The sequence below is a fragment of the Podarcis tiliguerta genome, assembly GCF_965153285.1.
Source record: "Podarcis tiliguerta genome assembly, chromosome: 7".
Taxonomy (NCBI): Eukaryota; Metazoa; Chordata; class Lepidosauria; order Squamata; family Lacertidae; genus Podarcis; species Podarcis tiliguerta.
This window is the reverse complement of record NC_139540.1, coordinates 65,445,223-65,464,649: the sequence shown is the minus strand read 5'-3', so window position 1 is coordinate 65,464,649 and position 19,427 is coordinate 65,445,223. Positions and strand designations below refer to the sequence as shown.

Sequence of the window (19,427 nt, the reverse complement as noted above, 5' to 3'; positions counted from 1 at the left end):
TAAAGCGGGATATCAAATCCAAACTCTTCTCTTCTTCTCCTCTCCCCCGCCAGTCCCTTTATCCTCAAAACAACCCAACCCTGCAAGGTAGGTTGGGCTGAGAGAAATGGCGACTGGCCCAAGGCCACTCAGTGAGTGGGGATTGAACCCTGGTCTCCCAAACCCGAATCCACAGCTCTTAACCACTACACTGTTTTGGTTCCACCGTAGGTGCCAGAATGAACAGGGAGACCAAGCAGTTTGGGGGAAGAACATGACTTTCTGTTGACAAGGGAGGACTGAGTTGTCCAAGAACTTTTGTAGAAAGGAATTTTGCAGTTGGAGAATAGGGGAGGGAATATAGTTGATTGTCATAAATATGTAGCCATGTTGCAGGAGGTAAGGGTTGGGTTGGGGGGGGCGTGTTACGCTGAACTTAAGACTAATCGGGAGGGTACTTTCCCTACAAGCCAAGAAATGGCAGTTTCTTCTACGTACAGGAGTTTACAGCGAGAACTCAGGATGCTTGCAAAAGAAGCCCTTAGATAATAATACAGTCGTACCTTGCTTCTCGAATGGAATCTGTTCTGGAGGTCCGTTCGACTTCCAAAAATGTTCGAAAACCAAGGCGTGGCTTCTAATTGCGTGCAGGAGCTTCCTGCACTCCATCGGAAGTCGTGGAAGCAGCGTCAGACGTTCAGGTTCCAAAGAACGTTCGCAAACCGGAACACTCACTTCTGGGTTTGTGGCGTTTGGGAACCAGAACGTTCGAGTCGCAAGGCGTTCAACAACCAAGGTACAACTATATAGCACAGTCTCTTAATCCGTGAAAATTTGTATGGTTTTCAACAACGAAAAGAGCCAGGTTTCTCCACATTTTTTTAAAAAAAATATTTATTGATTTTCCAACAATTTAAACATTACAAAAAAAGAAAAGAAAAATGAACAATACAATACAACCCAAAAACACTACATAACACTAACACATTAAACTAACAAAACAAACACAATTTAAAACACACCAACAGGTTTCTTCACATTTTGTCCCTCTTTAACTGCCGTGCAATTTGAATTCAGCTACTCCTGACCTCAAGTCTCATCGTGACAAAGTTCTCCTTCCCTGAAATTTATTGCTGTCATTTATGCCGATGAAGATAGCTGCTACTGCTGCTGTTCTTTTTAATTGATGCTCAAATTGCACAATAGAGTTTCTCATGGCACAATCAAGTATTACTGAGGCTTTCTTCCTCCTCCTCCTCTGCCTCCTAGGAACACTCTGAAGCTGTGAGCAGGCCTTAAATGCCCTTTGTAACCTGCAGGTTCCAAAGGGTGAAATTGTCAGCAAGTTCATATCTTCTTTTAAAGGCGGTGGGGGAGGGGGGGAATCTTTTCAGAGATCACTTTCCTCACTCTTTGTAAACATCTGCCCTGCCTCCTCTGAGCCTCCTTGCAAACTTGTAAAAACACGTCCTGTGTGAATTACAGTTGCCATAATGCTAACTGCAAAGAACACAGCCTTTCCTGTTCAATTCGCTGAGCTATTTTTCTCAAAATCCTTCCTGGAAGTCCACATCCGCTGCAAAGCCTGTCTCGGCCTGCTGCAGTCCTGCTGCAGTGCTGCCTGCTGCCAGCCAGTCATGTCTTTGTTTCCAGTCCTTGCCTCGGGTTCCTTGACTCTTGTACTCTTCCTTTACTTCTGTCCCGTTTGTCTTCGGGGCCAGATAACGTGCCACCTTTGCATGATGTTCATCGTGCCCTTGCAGGGTAAAGAAATTGGAACCCAGGGCCAGGGCTAGGCAGGAAAGAGGCACACCTTGACACTCTTTGGCTCCCCATAAAATTACGTGGGTCAACACTTTAACATACTTGTTGTGACAATTATATGCTGCCTCCAGGATCAGAAAAAAGGCTTCCCAGCAGCAACAATGAGACAGGGCTATTGTGCTCATGTCTTGCATTTGGGCGTCTCATGGTTGTCCATGATGGGGAAATGGTAAAAATGGATTGTTAACGGGTGATAATCTAAAGCTATAATATATTAAGATAAAAGATTAAGATAAAATTAAAGAGGGAAAGGATTTGCTGAATTAACCAACTGAACTGGAATACAAGAAAGGGAGGTGTGAGGAGGTCAGGGAAACAAGCAAATGAAATATAAGATATGGAAAGACTGATTTGTTTTTAATTGTTTTTATTTTCTATTTTCTTTTTCTTTTTATTCTTTTTAAATTTTGTAATATGTTGAAACTTCAATAAATATCTTTTTTAAAAAAGATGGGGAAATGGATGCTGGATTAAATAAGACTTTGGTGTGATCAAGCAGGGGGTCTTCTTAGGTGTGTATATATATATATATATATATATATATATATATATATATAATTTATAGTTTTCAAGTTTACACATTTCACTAATTTTACATTCATTTTGACATTTCAAAACTTGACTTCCATCCCCCTCTTTCTGTGGTTCCTTAAATTTCTTTTTATTTAATATCTCTTGCATATCCAAATTAACTTTATTTGCTCATTTATTCATCTTCTTTAAATATATACTCTTATAAAATTGCAGGTTGTTACAATAATCCTGCTAATGTTTTTATCTGTTTATCATTTATCTGTAAATATTCAACAAACCATTTCCATTCTTTTATAAAAAGATTTCTTATTCTTCTGGTAAGTTTCACCATCTCTGCATATTCCATTAAGTTTTTGTATCAATTCTTCCTTTACTGGGACTTCTGCTTCTTTCCATTTTGGGGCAAGTAACATTCTTGCCACTGTAGTAGCATACATGAATAAGTTTTAGGCAGTTCTGCCCCTATAATTCCCGAAGGAAAAGCTTCTGGTCTTTTTACAAAGGTTATTTTAAACACCCTTTTCATTTCATTATATATCATTTCCCAGCAAGCTTTGACCTTACTACAAGACCACTGCATATGATAGAAAGAACCTTCTTTCTCATTACGGGGCCTTCTTAAGTTTCATAGCCACTTCTGGAGGTTGGTGTCAGAATGGAGTATTGACGTAGCGGCAACTCTTGATTTCTCCACATATAACCTTTATTCCTGCACCTATGGAGCTTTTAAAGGGACTCATGTTGTCCTCTGAACTGTCGCAGTGCTGGAGCACGTAGCAATTGGGCAGTCGCCCAGATCTGTTCCCCCTTTTCTTCTTGGGTCTTACGTGTGTGTCCACACACACACACACTGTACGTGAATGAATTAAGTCTGAAGGCCACGTCAACCTCCCTGCTGCTTCATATGCCCAGAAATTCAGACCAAAGGTTAACTGCTGCTGAGGTTATATAGTTTATTTGAAAGGAGGAGGAAGGGAGTGGAAGATTGATAGGGTTACAATATGCTGAAGAATCTACAGTTTTCCATGCGTAATAAAAGACTGCTTGGTGTTCAGGAGAATGGGTAGATGTGAAAGTAGCACAGTTTCAGGGAGAGCTTTTCCTCCTAGAAAAATGTGCAGGTGATGCAGGCCACCGGATAGGAGCCTTCAGTGATGACTGTCAGGAGATTGCTGCCGTACAAGAACAACATAAGGTTTGCAGCAGCCGTGGGTGGTGTGTTTTTTTCCTGCAGGGAGATAAGATTGTTGGGCAAGTGGATCACTATCTGAACAAGCGAGAGTCTGTGAGCCGCCGTTGGCTGAACACCAAAGATAATACATCTTAGGAGAAGCATAATCAAAACTTGGCAAAACGCTACACTGTGAACGTAATGTGCAAATATCTCAAAGTTAGGGGTGGAAATCATGTTTGTCTCTGTATTATTATTTTTTGCAATGCAGTATCCAGGCAAATCCTTGTTCCCTCCATTTTTTAAAATTCTCTCATGTTTGACAACTCTGTTTTTGCAAAATAAATAACCGAGTAAAGGGCACGATAATGCCTGCCTGTTTTCCCCTTTCTGTAGACAGGGACTCAAAACTGTTACCTCCTAAAAAAGCAACTTTTAAGTATAGGGAATAGAATGCAGTAAGAGAGAAGGAACATGCATTCAGACTGTTCTGCACTTGGCATTTGAAGCATTAATTTTTTGCGGGGTTTGCTTCTCATTGCAGTAACATCCGTTGTTTCAAGATTGACCAGCCTTCAGCCGGAGATGCCTCAGGAGCCCCAGCCGTGTGGAGCCATGGTTACACGGAAGCCTCGGGAGTTAAGAACAAGTAAGGATAAATATATATAGAGAGAGAGTTTATATGGAAAAGAGAAGTGCATTTCCTCTCCACAGGGCCTTCTATGCAAGCGATCCAGCATATGATGGAAGAGTCTATATAACTAAGTAGAAAAAATGTTGTGCATATTTTTGGGTAGCTAATGTACCGTATTTTTCACTCTATAAGACGCACTAGACCACAAGACACACCTAGTTTTTGGAGGAAGAATAAGAAAAAATATATATCCTGAATCTCAGAAGCCAGAACAGCAAGAGGGATCGCTGCGCAGTGAAAGCAGCGATCTCTCTTGCTGTTCTGGATTCTGGGATAGCTGTGCAGCCTGCATTTGCTACATAAGACGCACAGACATTTCCCCTTACTTTTTAGGAGGGAAAAGGTGAGTCTTATAGAGCAAAAAATACGGTATGTCCTTTCTGCAGGAGGTCCTTTCCTCCATCTTTTCCCAAACCCTTGTCTTGCGTCTAGTGGTCCCTCTCAACTATCCCTATTCAGTCCAACGTTTTGCACCGATTCATCCCATACCCGCAGTTCAAGATCCTAAGCATCCCCTGCTCTCTGGGACCTAGGAAGCTTCTTGTATTGAGCTAGGCCTTTGAAGCACCTAGTTCAATACTGTCTGCACTGATAGGCAGCAGCTCTCCAGGGTATCAGGCAAGAGGTGCTACGAATCGAATATAGGGCCTTTGGAATGTAGTGCATGCCACACGGGTGGCACCGTGGTCTAAACCACTGGGACTCTTACCGATCAGAAGGTCGTCTGTTCAAATCCCCGCGACAGAGTGAGCTCCTGTTGCTCTGTCCCAGCTCCTGCCAACCTAGCAGTTCGAAAGCACGCCAGTGCAAGTAGATAAATAGGTACCGCTGATAAGCGAGATGAGCGCCGCAACCCCAAAGTCACCTTTGACTGGACTTCACCTTCCAGGGGTCCTTTACCTTTTTACTTTACCTGCATGTACTCTACCTCTGGACCTGTAATATTTGCTTTAAATTAAAGCCCTTGCTCTGTTCAAGACATTTTTTGATGCACGCCTGACTCCGGAGGGTACTTCTGCTTGTATCTTCTTCCAAGTTAGCCACAGAGATTTGGGTTTGTTTGTTTTTTTGCTTATCCAACCTACAACAGCAGAGTGTGGTGGATATGTAGAAAAGATGCAACATGCTTGCGGCGAGTCTCTCACGCACTTTAATCGCCCCATCCGTAAAGGCATCTGCGGCAGAGTCAATCCCACTTAGCTCAGAGGATTAGCTGGAAAGCTGGTCTCGTCTGCCTCAGGGGTGCAGCTCGTGCGAGGGGGTCAGGGAGCAGGTCTTGCCGTTCAGTTATCTGTGTTCAAAACACCCAACTGCCCTCCCCAAGCAAGGACTCCTCATTTGTTTGTGACTCGCTTAATGTTCTGTCAATCGGGGCTGGTGTAGCACCGCAGCTGCTGATCTGACCTCCATGTATGCCTAGAAACAAAATAAATCTGTTCCACACCCGTCAGTAAAGTCGGCATGAATAGTTTGCAGTCCCTCAGCTGATACGCTGGCAAGGTGCATGCAGCACTGAGGCCATCATAAAAAGATTACTGCATTAATTTCGCCTTGCAGGTGCGCCATCCTCTCTGTAGGCAAAGCCTGCTGTTGCTTGCCTTGCAAAGTATTAGGGAAAGGTAAAGGGACCCCTGACCATTAAGTCCAGTCGTGGCAGACTCTGGGATTGCGGCACTCATCTCGCTTTATTGGCTGAGGGAGCCAGTATACAGCTTCCGGGTCATGTGGCCAGCATGACTAAGCCGCTTCTGGCGAACCAGAGCAGCACACGGAAACGCCGTTTACCTTCCCGCCAGAGCGGTACCTATTTATCTACTTGCACTCTGACGTGTTTTCAAACTGCTAGGTTGGCAGGAGCAGGGACCAAGCAACAGGAGCTCACCCCGTCGCGGGGATTCGAACCGCCGACCTTCTGATCGGCAAGCCCTAGGCTCTGTGGTTTAACCCACAGCACCACCCGCGTATTACTCAACACCAAATAGTACAGTAAGGGCAGACAGGCTGCAGAGCCCAGTGGTCCAAACAAGCTCGTTTCTCACCATTCTCTGGTCAAAACTGCCAGTAGCGGCCCTGATCTTTGACCACTTGTTTGGCCTCATTTCTGTAACTGTGTTTCTCAGTATCACCTGTGCATCCTCCGTGTTGCTCATTCTCCAAAGAAGCGTTTGGCGGGCATTGTGAGTAACTTGGGTAGAAAAGAAAAGGTAATGGCATAGAATCAGTCTTGGGTTAAGCCAGTCTTGAGTTTGAAACAGAAATGGTTGAAAGGGAGCCTCTTTAAGAAATGTGCTCTGCATGTTAAGAGCTTAATAGCAGTGTCCACGTGCTATCTAAATTCTGCAATGTCAAAACAATACTTTTATAATTACAAAAGTAAAACTGTTTGCAGACAGTTATGTATAAATTAACTTCATGGCTGAGTTTGGATTTGAACCCTGGTCATAGTCCAACATGGAACCACACTGCGAGTGCATGTTCTCCCTGAGAATAACATGTAGGTGAATACAGATATTATTCACAAAGTCCTAAATTCTCCACCTTGGTTTCAGATTAACCGCTTCTTTTCACTTTGGATTGCGAGAGTAGGGCATCTTCTTTTAGGGGATGAAATAATTTTTTTGCTAATTTCTTTAGTGAGGGGTCGTAAAAATACGTTTTTGGGTGTGAGGAATTAAAATCTATTACTTTTGTGATTGCTAAGTCTGCATTTGATAAGAAGCACACAAACAGCATTTGGAAAACCAAAGACATTTAATTTTACCATCTGAAAATGTCAAGCAGTGCTAAAAAATAAAAATAAAATAATAATATTAACATATAATATGACGGCAAGTACTAGGCAGTCATTTTTAGTTTTACTTACCAAGCAGATTCACTTTACCAAAATATATTTTGGATTCCCAAGTCATACGACAAATTTTAGCATCCCTCATTTTTGGAATTTGGAAGTTCAACACACCCTACGAGAGTCTCAACAGACCTGTGTATTGAATGAATTTGTTTTCATAATCCACAAAAGGGGTGGGGGTTGAAGAGTTTCACGACCTGGCCTTGGAAATGTTACGTGGGAAATTTGCCGAGGGAAGTGAATTATTTTGTTAAACCCCATTTTCTTTTTGCTTTCTGGCACAGGCTGTGTGTGGCGGCTCTTTCCGCCAACAACTTCTGCGACAACCGGGAGGCCCTCTACGGCGTCTTTGACGGGGACCGCAATGTGGAAGTGCCTTACCTCTTGCAGTGTACCATGAGCGACATCTTGGCAGAGGAGCTGCAAAAAACAAAGAGCGAAGAGGAGTACATGATCAACACTTTCATTGTAATGCAGAGGTCAGTTTTGTGGCTCAAAGCTTGCAGGCGTCTGCCTCGTGACACTGGACAAGCCCAGCCGTCCCAAAACCCTTTGAATAAGTTTGTTTACTTTTTCTGGTCACCTCTGCAGGGCTGATTCGAGGCTTGGCAATTCCTCGTGCAGTGCCACTGAAAAAATCTATCACCGTAGTCTTACGCAGACTGCAGATGCAATCTGGGAAAACACCCAGCAGCAGCCCCTAGTGGTTACATATTCTGGGAAAGACCAGCAGTGATGGTGTCTTTTCAAAGAGATTTGGCTGCTGTTACCAGACTTTTCCTTTTTTATCAGAGCTACCCCAGGTTCTGAGACCACCTTCACTTTAGTTGCAGAGTAGTGACATAAATAGGGACGTGGGTGGCGCTGTGGGTTAAACCACAGAGCCTAGGATTTGCTGATCAGAAGGTCGGCGGTTTGAATCCCCGCGATGGGGTGAGCACTCGTTGCTCAGTCCCTGCTCCTGCCAACCTAGCAGTTCGAAAGCACATCAAAGTGCAAGTAGATAAATAGGTACCGCTCCGGCAGGAAGGTAAACGGCGTTTCCGTGCGCTGCTCTGGCTTAGTCATGGTGGCCACATGACCCAGAAGCTGTACGCCAGCTCCCTCGGCCAATAAAGCGAGATGAGCGCCGCAACCCCAGAGTCGGCCATGACTGGACCTAACACTCAGGGGTCCCTTTACCTTACTCCCTCTCTTCACCCTGTGCCCTCCCCTTCAGAGCTCCCCTAGAAGAGATTTAGGGGATGGCAGCAGGAGGAGAGGAGGTCGACCCCATTGCACAAGTCAAATTCCTTGCTCTGATGGGACAGTTACTTAGCACTGCTTTGGATGCGAGCTTCTCATTTTAATCTGCCAGTGCCAAATACCCACAGATACCACAAAGCAGAAGCAGGTAACCATTTCCCCCACCAAGTGGACTTACCTTGCTGCTGCTTCTGTACTGCTGAGCAGAGACAGAAATGGGTCAGCAGCAGTTTTGCTCCATTGCTGTTTGTCACAGCTTGCTTTCCCCATTAAATTTCCCAGAGCCTAATCCTAAGGACTTTAAAGACGTTATAAAGATAAATGCCATTTGCTTCTTCCTATATCCCCCCCCCCCGCCCCCCGCAATATAAAACTTCAGAAAGGATCAAACATGAATTACTCTATTTACAATTGCCTAACTGCATTGCAGCCCATCCAAGTATTAGCCCAGACTGATTCATCAAAGATAAATTGTTTAAATTGAAGCCCAAAGTGGCTTTTGGGAAGAAAAAGAAAGGAATGCTTTTGTATAGATTTAATGTAGGCTTGGCAATCTTGAGACGACTTGAAAAGACCAAATTTTAAGAGTTGCCATTAATATGAAACTTAAATCATTGTCCGGGCCAACTCACAAATCCATGTGTCAACTCTTCTTTGGTTCCATGCAGCAAGACTTATTTTTTCCCTACTCTCTCTCTAAAGAAAGTTCATTGCCTCCAGTTGCTTTGAAAAGGAGTATAAAAAGAACTAGAAAAACTGGAAAATAATACTCCCTTTCTGAGCTCCCCCTCCCCACAATACAGCAGTGGGGGACTGGATCTGGGCCAAATCTGACAGGTGTGTGTGGCTGCTCACCTGTCAGTCATCTGATCTCACATTGCACTTTGAAGCCACGGCAATCAGCTGATCATACGCTCTTCGAAGCCCCATGCAAAGAGCCCTGTTCTGTGAGTGGAAATCCCAATGGTCAGCTGATTGTAGGGCATGTCAGAAGCCCCTTTTAGCCCAGCCTCCTTTTTACCTGCCCACACCTGATGTCAGGTGATCTTGCTTGTCCATAATGGCCTGAGGTTGCCCACCCCTAACCCAATAGAAGTGAAGGGCTTCCCACCACCCCCCCAAACTCATTCTAGGCTTACCAAAATGCTTTTTTACGACTTGCAAATTTGTTTCTGTGGTTCGTTAAAAGTGGGTGCCCCAAATTTTACATGGAATTCTGGCGGCGGTTCTATTAAGGTGGCGGCATAGGACCTGACTGCTTCATGGGCTGTGTGGCACGGCTGGCATTGTTTTGGACGGGGGGGGGGGGTCCTATCTTTCTCTGCCGAAGAGTGAGAACCGACGCTTGCGTTGAACCTGACTCCACTTGTTTTGCCAATGTTGCCTTCCTTGGAACCCTTAGGAAACTTGGAACGGCTGGGCAGAAGCTTGGAGGCTCTGCTGTCCTTTGCCATATCAAGCATGACCCGATAGACCCAGGCGGATGCTTCACGTTAACCTCTGCGAATGTGGGGAAGTGCCAATCTGTTCTCTGCAGGAACGGAAAACCTCTGCCTTTATCCAGGTCTTACATGATGAACTGCGAAGAAGAGTTGAGGAGGATCAAGCAGCATAAGGCCATCATCACAGAAGTAAGGAATTGAGTTGCTAAACTGGAGTGGGGGGCGGGGGAGGCCCTATAGAATCACAGAATCATAGGGTTGGAAGGGGAGGAATCACAGGGGCCACCCACTCCAGCGCCCTGCAATGCATGAGTCTTTTTGCCCAACGTGGAACTCGAACCCACAGCCCTGAGATTCAGAGTCTCGTGCTGAGCATGAGCATATAGGTTGCTCCCCTTTCCAAAGCTGCGCCGGAATGCTCCGGACGGGATTCCTTTCTGGTTTTTTGCACAAATTTCCAGCTGTAGCTGAAAGGGAGGTAATGGGACCGAAGCAGCAGCTTAAAATATGAAGAGGTTCGTGGCAGCCTGTCTTCTTTAAAGAGGAAGTGCTGCCCTTACTTAGCCCTGACATCTGGTGGGAGGGTGTTCCACTACCGAGAAAGCCCTCTGCCTGGTTCCCTGCAACCTCACTTCTCGCAGGGAGGAAACCGCCAGAAGGCCCTCGGAGCTGGACTTCAGTGTCCTGGCTGAATGATTGGGGTGGAGACGCTCCTTCGGGTATACTGGGCCAAGGCCGTTTAGGGCTTTAAAGCTCAGCACCAACATGTTGAATTGTGCCCAGAAACATACCGGGAGCCAATGTCGGTCTTTCAAGACTGGTGTTATATGGTCTCAGTGGCCACTCCCAGTTATCAGTTTGGCTGCCGCATTCTGGATTAGTTGAGGAGGTAGAGGAGGCACACACTGGATGCAAGCCTCTCAAGCAAAAACACGCTATTTTTACTCAACTCTGCATCCAGCAATGTGTGACGTAGCATTTTGCTTACAAGACTTCGCATTGTCCCACTGTATATCACATTCTTGGTGATACTATTAATAGCATTTAAAGCTCATAGGGTATACAAGGTCCTATTTAATTTTAAGAGACTTCCCCCGTTTCTACCTCCCCCTCCCTTTTGCTTTCTCCTCATTTTTTTGTATTCTCACACCAGCAAACAAGCCAGTACCCGTGGGCTAATAAACTCCTCTTATCTCGACTTGCTTGGATCATAAGCCAGCCAGTAGCTTGGGATTTAAATACATACATGGCATTGATTTCTCCAAGACTTGTATTTTTAACAGCGTCTCCACACCCCCCTCCCCTCAGATGTTAATCCACCTCCCTTTGGGAAATGTATCTAAAGAGGAAATGTAGTTAAGGAACTGGGGCGTGCGGAAAACATTGCCACTCCAGGGCAGCGGACTGAAAACAAATAGGATTCCACACACCAACACCTTCTTCTCATGGCAGCTTGCAGGCTTGATAGAAATGTGTCGTTTCCCGCCTTGCCAAATGAAGACGAATAATTTTGGCTTGGTGTGGTTGAGGAGGAGATAGCCAAACCCATCCCTCAGTTTTTCACATACACTACAGTGTGTGCGCATTGTATGTTAACCCCCGAAGGGAGCTGGAGCAGATTGTCGTTTGTGAGTGGAGTCCTTTCCACCACGCTATTTAGAGGCCACGTAGATGAAACTAATTTGTCCTGTAGGCCTCCTGTCAGATAACCACTGTCCATCCTTGCATGGCTTGGCTGAAAGATGAAGCATTTTTCTATGTCTCTGCCCAGGCACGTGCTGCCATGTTTGTTCCATTGTGACGCCGAGTAGTCGGCTTATTATATGCTGAGTTTCCTGCAGATTTGTGCTCAGAGGTGTTTACAGAAAATGGCTCTCTAAAGACAACACCATAAATGGAATGCGTCATTAAAATTACATTATCTCGTCGAGCTGACAGTTCCACGATAAACCATTCATTCAAAATATATCAAATAAATTTAAGCGAGCCCAAAGTTTAGAGGCAGGCCAGTTGCTATTGCAAAGTAGCCCCAAAACTGATGACAGGTAGGCTGCTTTTTCCCCAGGGCGGGGTGGATGTCAGATTCAAGTCCAGAAATCCCCCCTGTGGCAGGTGCTCCATCATGAAGGCGACAGGAAAGTGGGCCATGTCAGGTGGGAGCAAACACTCCCTGTTTCCTTCCTTGGTCCTGAACTATCAGAATAGGACAGCAACTTTTAATCTGTTGTCTCAGATGATAGTATTGGCACACTGGGCCTAAATGATGAGCGAAAGAGGAGGAACCGACAGCTCCAGGGCTGTGGCCAATGCTAGTCCTGCTCAGAGTAAATGCACTGAAGTTAGTGGGCAATTGGATCCATTAATTTCAGTTGGTTTACTCTCAAGTAAAATCTAGTCGGATCCAACCTCCAGGATCCTGAACCCAGTTCCATTGCTTGCTGATGTAGTAATGTATTTTCTCATGCCCTTCGGCAGGAGGATGAAGGTTTTGCAAAAGCTCACTTGGTAACCCCCCTTGGCTCCCCTACCCCAAGCCAGCCTGTATGGTTAACAATCCAACCGTTCGCCATAATGAGATGCATCCTCCTCCTTTCCAGGACGGCAAAGTGAATGGCGTGACGGACTCGACAAGGATCTTGGGGTACACCTTCCTTCACCCGAGCGTGGTTCCTCGACCTCACGTGCAGTCCATCACGTTGACTCCTCAGGACGAATTCTTCATTCTGGGCAGCAAAGGCCTCTGGGACAGCCTTTCCGTCGAAGAAGCCGTGGAAGCCGTCAGGAACGTCCCCGACGCTCTGGGAGCCGCCAAGAAGCTCTGCACGTTGGCCCAGAGCTACGGCTGCAACGATAGCCTCAGCGCTGTGGTGGTCCAGCTCAACGTCACCGAGGACAGCTTCTGCTGCTGCGAGCTCAACGGCGTCCCCCCTCCCAGCCCGGGCATCTTCCCCCAGTCAGTCAACGTGGTCATCAAAGACAAGCCTTCGGACGCCCTGGGGATGCCCTCCTCGAGCAGCGGCATGGCCTCCGAGATCAGCAGCGAGATCTCGACCTCCGAAATGAGCAGCGAGGTGGGGTCCACGGCCTCTGACGAGCCCCCTCAGGTAACCATGAACGAGAACAGCCCGGCCTACCCTAGCGAGCAGCGCTGCATGCTCCACCCGGTCTGCCTGTCCAACTCTTTCCAGAGGCAGCTCTCCAGCGCCACCTTCTCCAGCGCCTTTTCGGACAACGGGCTCGACAGCGACGACGAAGAGCCCATCGAAGGCGTCTTCTCCAACGGCAGCCGGGTGGAAGTGGAGGTGGACATCCACTGCGGCCGCGCCAAGGAGAAGCTCCTGCTGCTGCAGGCCCCCGTGGAGGCCAGCGACGAGGGCATCGTCATCAGCGCCAACGAAGACGAGACCTGCCTGCTCCGCAAGGCCGACCCTTTGGCCACCGGAACCATCGGGCGCCGGCGAGGCAACGGCTCCGTGGCCCCTCAGGAGAGGAGCCACAACCTCATTGAAGTGGCGGCCGACGCGCCGCTCAGGAAAACTGGGGGGTACTTTGCGGCCCCGGCTCAGCCAGATCCCGACGATCAGTTCATTATCCCGCCGGAGCTCGAAGAGGAGGTCAAGGAGATAATGAAGCAACACCACGAACAACAGCAGCAGCAGCAGCAGCAGCAACAGCAGCAGCAGCAGCAGCAACAGCGGCAATACCAGATGGACCAGCTGCCAGATTATTACGACACGCCGCTATGACCGAGCTTGGCAAAATAAGCTGACCAGACACTGAGAGCTTGGAGGCTCGTTAGGTTTGTATTACACTAGCAGGGTAGGGAGGGGAGAGAAAGAGAGAGGGGTTTTTTTGGTTCCAATTTCTCTTCCAGACACTTCCCCCTCTACTGAGAACTGCAGCTGCTTCTTCTTGTTTGTTAGCTGTAATAATCACAGATTATTCCCTCCCTCCCTCCCCCCTCTCTTCTAGTGATGTTTCACCAGTTAGAATTGAACTAGTTTAACTCTTCCCCTTCCTTAACATATCAGATGTAAAAAAAAAAAAGCAAAGAAAAATAAGAATAAAAGGTTTAATATATTGCAGAGAAAACTGAGGATGACGTTGATGTAATATTTTTTAAAATCGTTCTTTCCCCCCCTCCCTTGGTTTGTTTGGAAAACACAGGGCAGTATTGCCAGTGCTAAATGATTAAGTAATATTGTAATACTGTATTTCTTTGAGAGAAAAAAAAAGGCTTTTTTGGTCTTGAAAATGGATAGACATTTGTAGAATTATGGAGACTAACTCCTAGGAGTTGCTTTTACTCTTTCAGGTGACTTTAAGTCACTGAGATTCACTAATTTTCTCTGAGAGAACAGCTGATTGGGAAATTCCTGTAAATAACTCAGTGTTGTATAGTGATGCTTCAAACGTTTTTTGTAGTCTCGGCAGGAGGACGCAACCTGACGAACTGATAGTTTGTCTCCCCCACCCCGAACCCCCAACCCCACGGGGTGCTTTCGCATGTATGTCAAAAGCTCCCTCCGCCGACATGCGATACAACCAAGCTAGGAGAGCAGGGAGATCGTAGGAGCTCTTGAGGGTCTCCCAGCAGAGTTAACTGGTTTGGAAAGCGTTGGCCCATTGTGTCTATGGCCGCCATTGGCTGGCTGAGCCAAAGTCACCAACAGTATGTTTGCTCATGTGTGGAATTGCCCCTAAGTGATTGGTTCTTTGGGCTACGACTCCATAATAAATTTAGCAGGAGTGTAGGAATTAGGCGGATGTTGGGCCACAAACACCTGAGTTACTTAATTTTTTATTTTATTTTTGTCTTCTTCTTCACCATTAACTCTTTCGCAGGCACATTTTTGTGTGTGTTCCTCCCTGCTGCCACAACCAGCATGATTGTATAGAGTTCATTTACTGTAGATCATTTACATACCAAGAGTTATATTAAAAGAAGAATGCACAAATGAACATGTCATAATTTTTGTTATAATAAATACGAAAATTTACAAATACTTGAAGTCTGCGGTATATGCTTGCTGTCTGATGCCGGCGGAGTTGGGTTCTCAGAATTCCTTATGGCAGCATTAAATAGATATAATCTGGCATGGCATTGTCCTCTGTAAAACTCTTGAAAAGATCCCAGTGTTGAATTATTATTATTATTTTTTGTGGGGGGGGGGGGATTCCACATCGCTAATATAAGTTTTGCTTCCGATGTATTATGTGCAGGATGTGAGAGATATTGAAGCAGTGTGTGCATATTGCAGGGAGAACAAAATGTTGTGAGTGACTGGAAGAGAGTTTTCAAAAATTAGGATGATCCCCAAACAACGGCTGAAAGCCCTACAGACTCGGCAGTGGAAACTGGAGTTTGTACAACAGTGTGTGCGTAACGTGTGCCAGGAAATGCTTGTATATCCACTAGGAGAGTTTGCTTTTAATCTTCTTTTCTTTTTGCAACGAGGATCACTGTTCTGTCTTGCTTGTTCTTCGTAGACAACCATACAGTCACCGCGAGATGTCTGTAGTTGCATCTCACTCTGGAGTCTGTTTCTGCCCATTTCATCCTCCCTCCCACTGCAGCTGCTTGCAGTACTAAAGAGGCAAGCTGCTCTTGGGTTTATTGGGACTCTGCCTCTTGTATACCCAGTGCTTTTTTTCTAGAAAAAGAGGTGCTGGAACCTCACCACAAACACCTCCTTCGATCGTTCTCTTAGAATGGCAGTGGCGCCCACCTGAGAGAACTGAAAGTTCTGGCTGGGATAAAAAGCCCTGGTTCTACATGGCAGCCTAAGCACAACAGTTTAGTCAATCATTCAATTTTGTTTCCAGCGGCTACGCTCAGACAGTGGATTATTTTCATTTCCCGATGTTCCCTTACCTGATAATTTTCTCGTTTTATTTGCTCGTTCGCCATGGCATTGAAGTCGTTTCTGCAAATCTAGTAGACTGTGGTGGAAGTTCAGCGCTTACTTCCCTTGTTAATTACTTCCGGTGTGCGTGTGTGTGGAAATCTGATTGTAGGATTAAAGTGAGGAAATCTGTGGCATCCTGCCCTTTCCAATGCGTGGATCATGGGGGAGCAAAACTGCACATGTGCAGAAAGCATGTGAGAGAAAAGTGACATTTGTTTGGGTGTCACTGTGCCCATAGGTATGAAGGAAATTTGATGCAACGTACCAGTGGATCACTCAGAAGAATGGTAGTCCCCTAACACAACAGTATGATAAATTTGGATGAGTGCTGCCATTATAATCAGCAAGAAATGCCGCGTCTGAACGCACTGTGTCTACCTCACTGTATCACAAACTGTGGAGGCCCAACTTGAGATTCAGAAATGAACTTTGAAAAGCAGCTTCCTGCTTCTGACCGTACTGGAAACCTTCGAAAAAGCCTGCCATTCTATTTCCCTTCAGATGAAAATGAACCAGTGAAAATGAAGCCTTGGGCTGCAGCTGAAGAGCATTTCACCCATGCTGTACAAGTATTTTAAATAATCATCGTAAGCGTTTGGGTTTCAGAAGTCATCGGGGGTGCATTGCTGAGCTGGAACAAGCTGTTAAAAGCCCAGAGAAGCAAGCAGGTGGTGGAGACACTCAACTCGCATGCTCAGCTGTAAACCGAAGTGCTTGAATCCATTTCGTTTGTTTACAAGGAAGAGGACTCGTTGCATTTGCTAAAGCAAGTTCTTCTTAAATGTATTCCTCAGTGGATGATTGATCATAAGCACCCTGCCTGCGCACTCAAAAAATGTGACATACTAAAAACCCATCAGCCTTTTGTTTGTAAGTAATGAAGTCATTTCCATCGCTTGACATGATTTATCACTCCCAGCAACAGCCAAATAAATCTTCCTAGAATTTAGCTTTCCTACGACTACGGGAACTAATATCATTGCGTTGTGGTAGCACTAATGAGAAACGTTGTCGAGACTTGGGCCTTTGCCAGTGTTTTCAGATCATTAATTTGGCCTAAGCGCCAGAGGTTTTTGCCACTTTCCACTTTTGTGTCAGGTTTGTCGCGGCGGCTTAATAACTACATTTTCATACACGTTGAATAGGCAGGTGTCAAATAGTGATGCCCTCAGGACTTTATCTTATACATGCTGAAGTTTGTCAGTCTACCTGGTTACAGTTGGTTCTCCTTTTATGGAGGGTGTAGTTATATGTTGTTGTGTAGTGGCTTTTCCTTTATTTTATATTCTTTTAAGAAGATGTAATGACAGTAAGAGCTGTTCGACAGTGGAATTTGCTGCCAAGGAGTGTGGTGGAGTCTCCTTCTTTGGAGGTCTTTAAGCAGAGGCTTGACAACCATATGTCAGGAGTGGTCTGATGGTGTTTCCTGCTTGGCAGGGGGTTGGACTCGATGGCCCCGGTGGTCTCTTCCAACTCTATGATTCTATGTATAGGCTGCTTTACATTTTTGGCCAGAATTCCTAAGTGGTTTACAGAAATTATACAATAAAATCTGAAAGTTTAAGTATAGAATCATAAGGTAGAAAGGACCCTGAGGGTCATCTAGTCCCGTGGTGGCAAACCTTTTAGAGACCTGAGTGCCCAAACTGCAACCCAAAAGCCACTTATTTATCAAAGTGCCAACATGGCAATTTATCGTATTTTTTATGTGTAGAGCATTGTTGACCTTTTTGGGGGAGGACTGCCCAAAGTTGATGAGCTTGGGGGGGGGGGAATTGCCCGGTGTGGGTGTGTCTGTGTGTGTAGAAAATCACTAACCAAGAATGCTGAAAGTCGCTCGCATGACCAGCAGCAGACCGACAGCTGGTTGGTGGGCGCGCAACTTCCCGCAACACCGCTTCGGGTGGCGAGCGCTATAGGGAAGGTTTCCTGCTAATAGTGGTGTGGGGCGGGGCGGGACTCCCAATGACGAAGCAACAAGCAGAGCGACTCTACAGAGCGCTTCCCACCCACTCTAGCGTGGGGGGTGTGTGGAAACTTTGCCTGCTGGGTCGGTGGTGCGCATGCCAACTAAGAGGGCTCTGAGTGCCCACTCTGGCCCGCATGCCATAGGTTTACCAACACTGTTCTAGTCCACCCCCCTGCAATGCAGGTTTACAAGAAATCTTGTAAATTAGTTTAAGTAGCAATGTATATGGTATTGTAATGTTTTCGCTCACAATACATGCATATTTTTCTGCCCTGCAGCTGTTTTTTTTTTTTTAACATACTTGGAAGCAGATTCCTCACCAAGGAAAGGAGGTGAAACACAAATTGGCATGTATCCGTGGAGCTGCTGCTGTTTCTTTGGCAATCACTCGTAGCAGAGTAAGATTGTCTTGCATGAACACGGTCTTAACAGTGAGTCTGTGGAGTGACTGTGGAGGCCAATTCTGGATCCACACATCCTTCCACAGTGGGGACATAGGTTTGCGGACGGGAGTTGATCATGGTGAGGGCTTGCCAAACGTGCCTTCCTCTTAGCACCTTTATTCCTTTCGTCCTGAGTTCGAGCATCAGGCACGCATTGGCTAGTTCCCCTTCCCCCTTCCTTAGCAGCCCCAGAGCACTGTCTAACTTTATTTCCTATTTTTATAAGGTGAAGGATGAATACAGTAGGTAGGTAGGTAAGTAGATATTAGGCATGTCTTTTTAATAACAGCAAAAAGAGGATGGGCTGAACAACTCTCTTTCACCTTTTCAATATTTTTCCTTGTTAAAACCAGTTTGTTTGTTTTTCTCCTAAAGAGTGTTTGACTTACCAGCTCCCGAAACTGAAAAGCAAATCCCTTACCTCCTATTTTCACCGTATGAAAGTCCAGCCAGGGGAGGTGGATTGGGTCAAAGGCAGTGATTGGAGCTACTGCCACAGTTGCTCCACAAAACAATGGTCTGTGTATGGTCTTAGTGTCAACTAAGTGTCAACAGCATCTTCTGTGAAATGTAATAATGAGGCTCATCTTTTGCCTAGTTCATTGTAACTGTTCCCTTGGCATAACCTATTACTTCAAGCAGGCCAAAAATAGGGGTTTGTGTCTTATTTATGCCTGGCAGTGTGTGTATGTGAAAGAGAGAGTTTGTGAAGTTGTGTAAGAATTAGATGGTTTAATAGATTTATAAGGTTGTCTCGTTCCCAGGCATTGATGCTCTAGTAGTGTTTGACTAATGAGGGATGTTCATCATTGCTGTCAGGAACAATTGTGTTTCCAGCTGTCTGCCCTTGCTTACCTGTGATTCCTTGAATCTTTTATGGTTTTTTTAAGATTCAGAAATATTCTGTGTGTGCCATCCAGTTAAAATGCATGCTGCCGTCAAGGAGACCGTGCCTGTCTCTCCCAAAATCATATCCACAGGCAGGCTCTGCTTCCTTGATAACAAAAATCAGAAAAGGTCAGCCTTCTGGAGCACAGAGCCTGGCACTGCTGCTGCATAATCTAGTCCAGGAGAGGGTAAAATGAATGCAAATTGCAAGGCACTGCTTCCATGCTGAGCTATGAATGGTCCTCATGCATAGAGCAATTCTATACAGGCAGGCAGAAGGATGTTAGCTCAGTGGCAAAGAACATGCAAGAGGTTTTTTGAATTACCGTATTTTTCGCACCAAGGGACGCACCGGACAATAGGACGCACCTTGTTTTAGAGGGGGGAGAACAAGAAAAAAAATTCTCCCCCTCTCTGCCCAGCGCCCCTTCAGCGAAGTGGCAGGAGGCGCTGCGCAGAGAGAGGGAGAATTTTCCCCCTC

The 19,427-nt window shown here is 45.8% G+C and overlaps 1 protein-coding gene across 4 annotated transcripts in view; it reads left to right on the top strand.

The window, feature by feature from the left end:
- Positions 1 to 19,427, top strand: part of PHLPP1 (PH domain and leucine rich repeat protein phosphatase 1) — a 158,260-nt gene that overhangs the window by 136,922 nt on the left and 1,911 nt on the right. Inside the window, exons 14-18 of one of the 4 annotated variants that reach the window (XR_014513336.1) lie at positions 4,053 to 4,157; positions 7,335 to 7,529; positions 9,698 to 9,926; positions 12,335 to 13,536; positions 15,885 to 16,600. Coding sequence is in view for 1 of the 4 variants with exons in the window: in XM_083449263.1 (XP_083305389.1) it covers positions 4,053 to 4,157; positions 7,335 to 7,529; positions 9,698 to 9,926; positions 12,335 to 13,483 (1,678 nt within the window). In the remaining 3 variants the exon portion in view is untranslated. Of the gene's footprint in view, positions 1 to 4,052; positions 4,158 to 7,334; positions 7,530 to 9,697; positions 9,927 to 12,334; positions 14,744 to 15,884; positions 16,601 to 19,427 lie in introns of those variants that run through there. The other 3 variants (XR_014513337.1, XR_014513335.1, XM_083449263.1) reach the window with 3 other exon arrangements.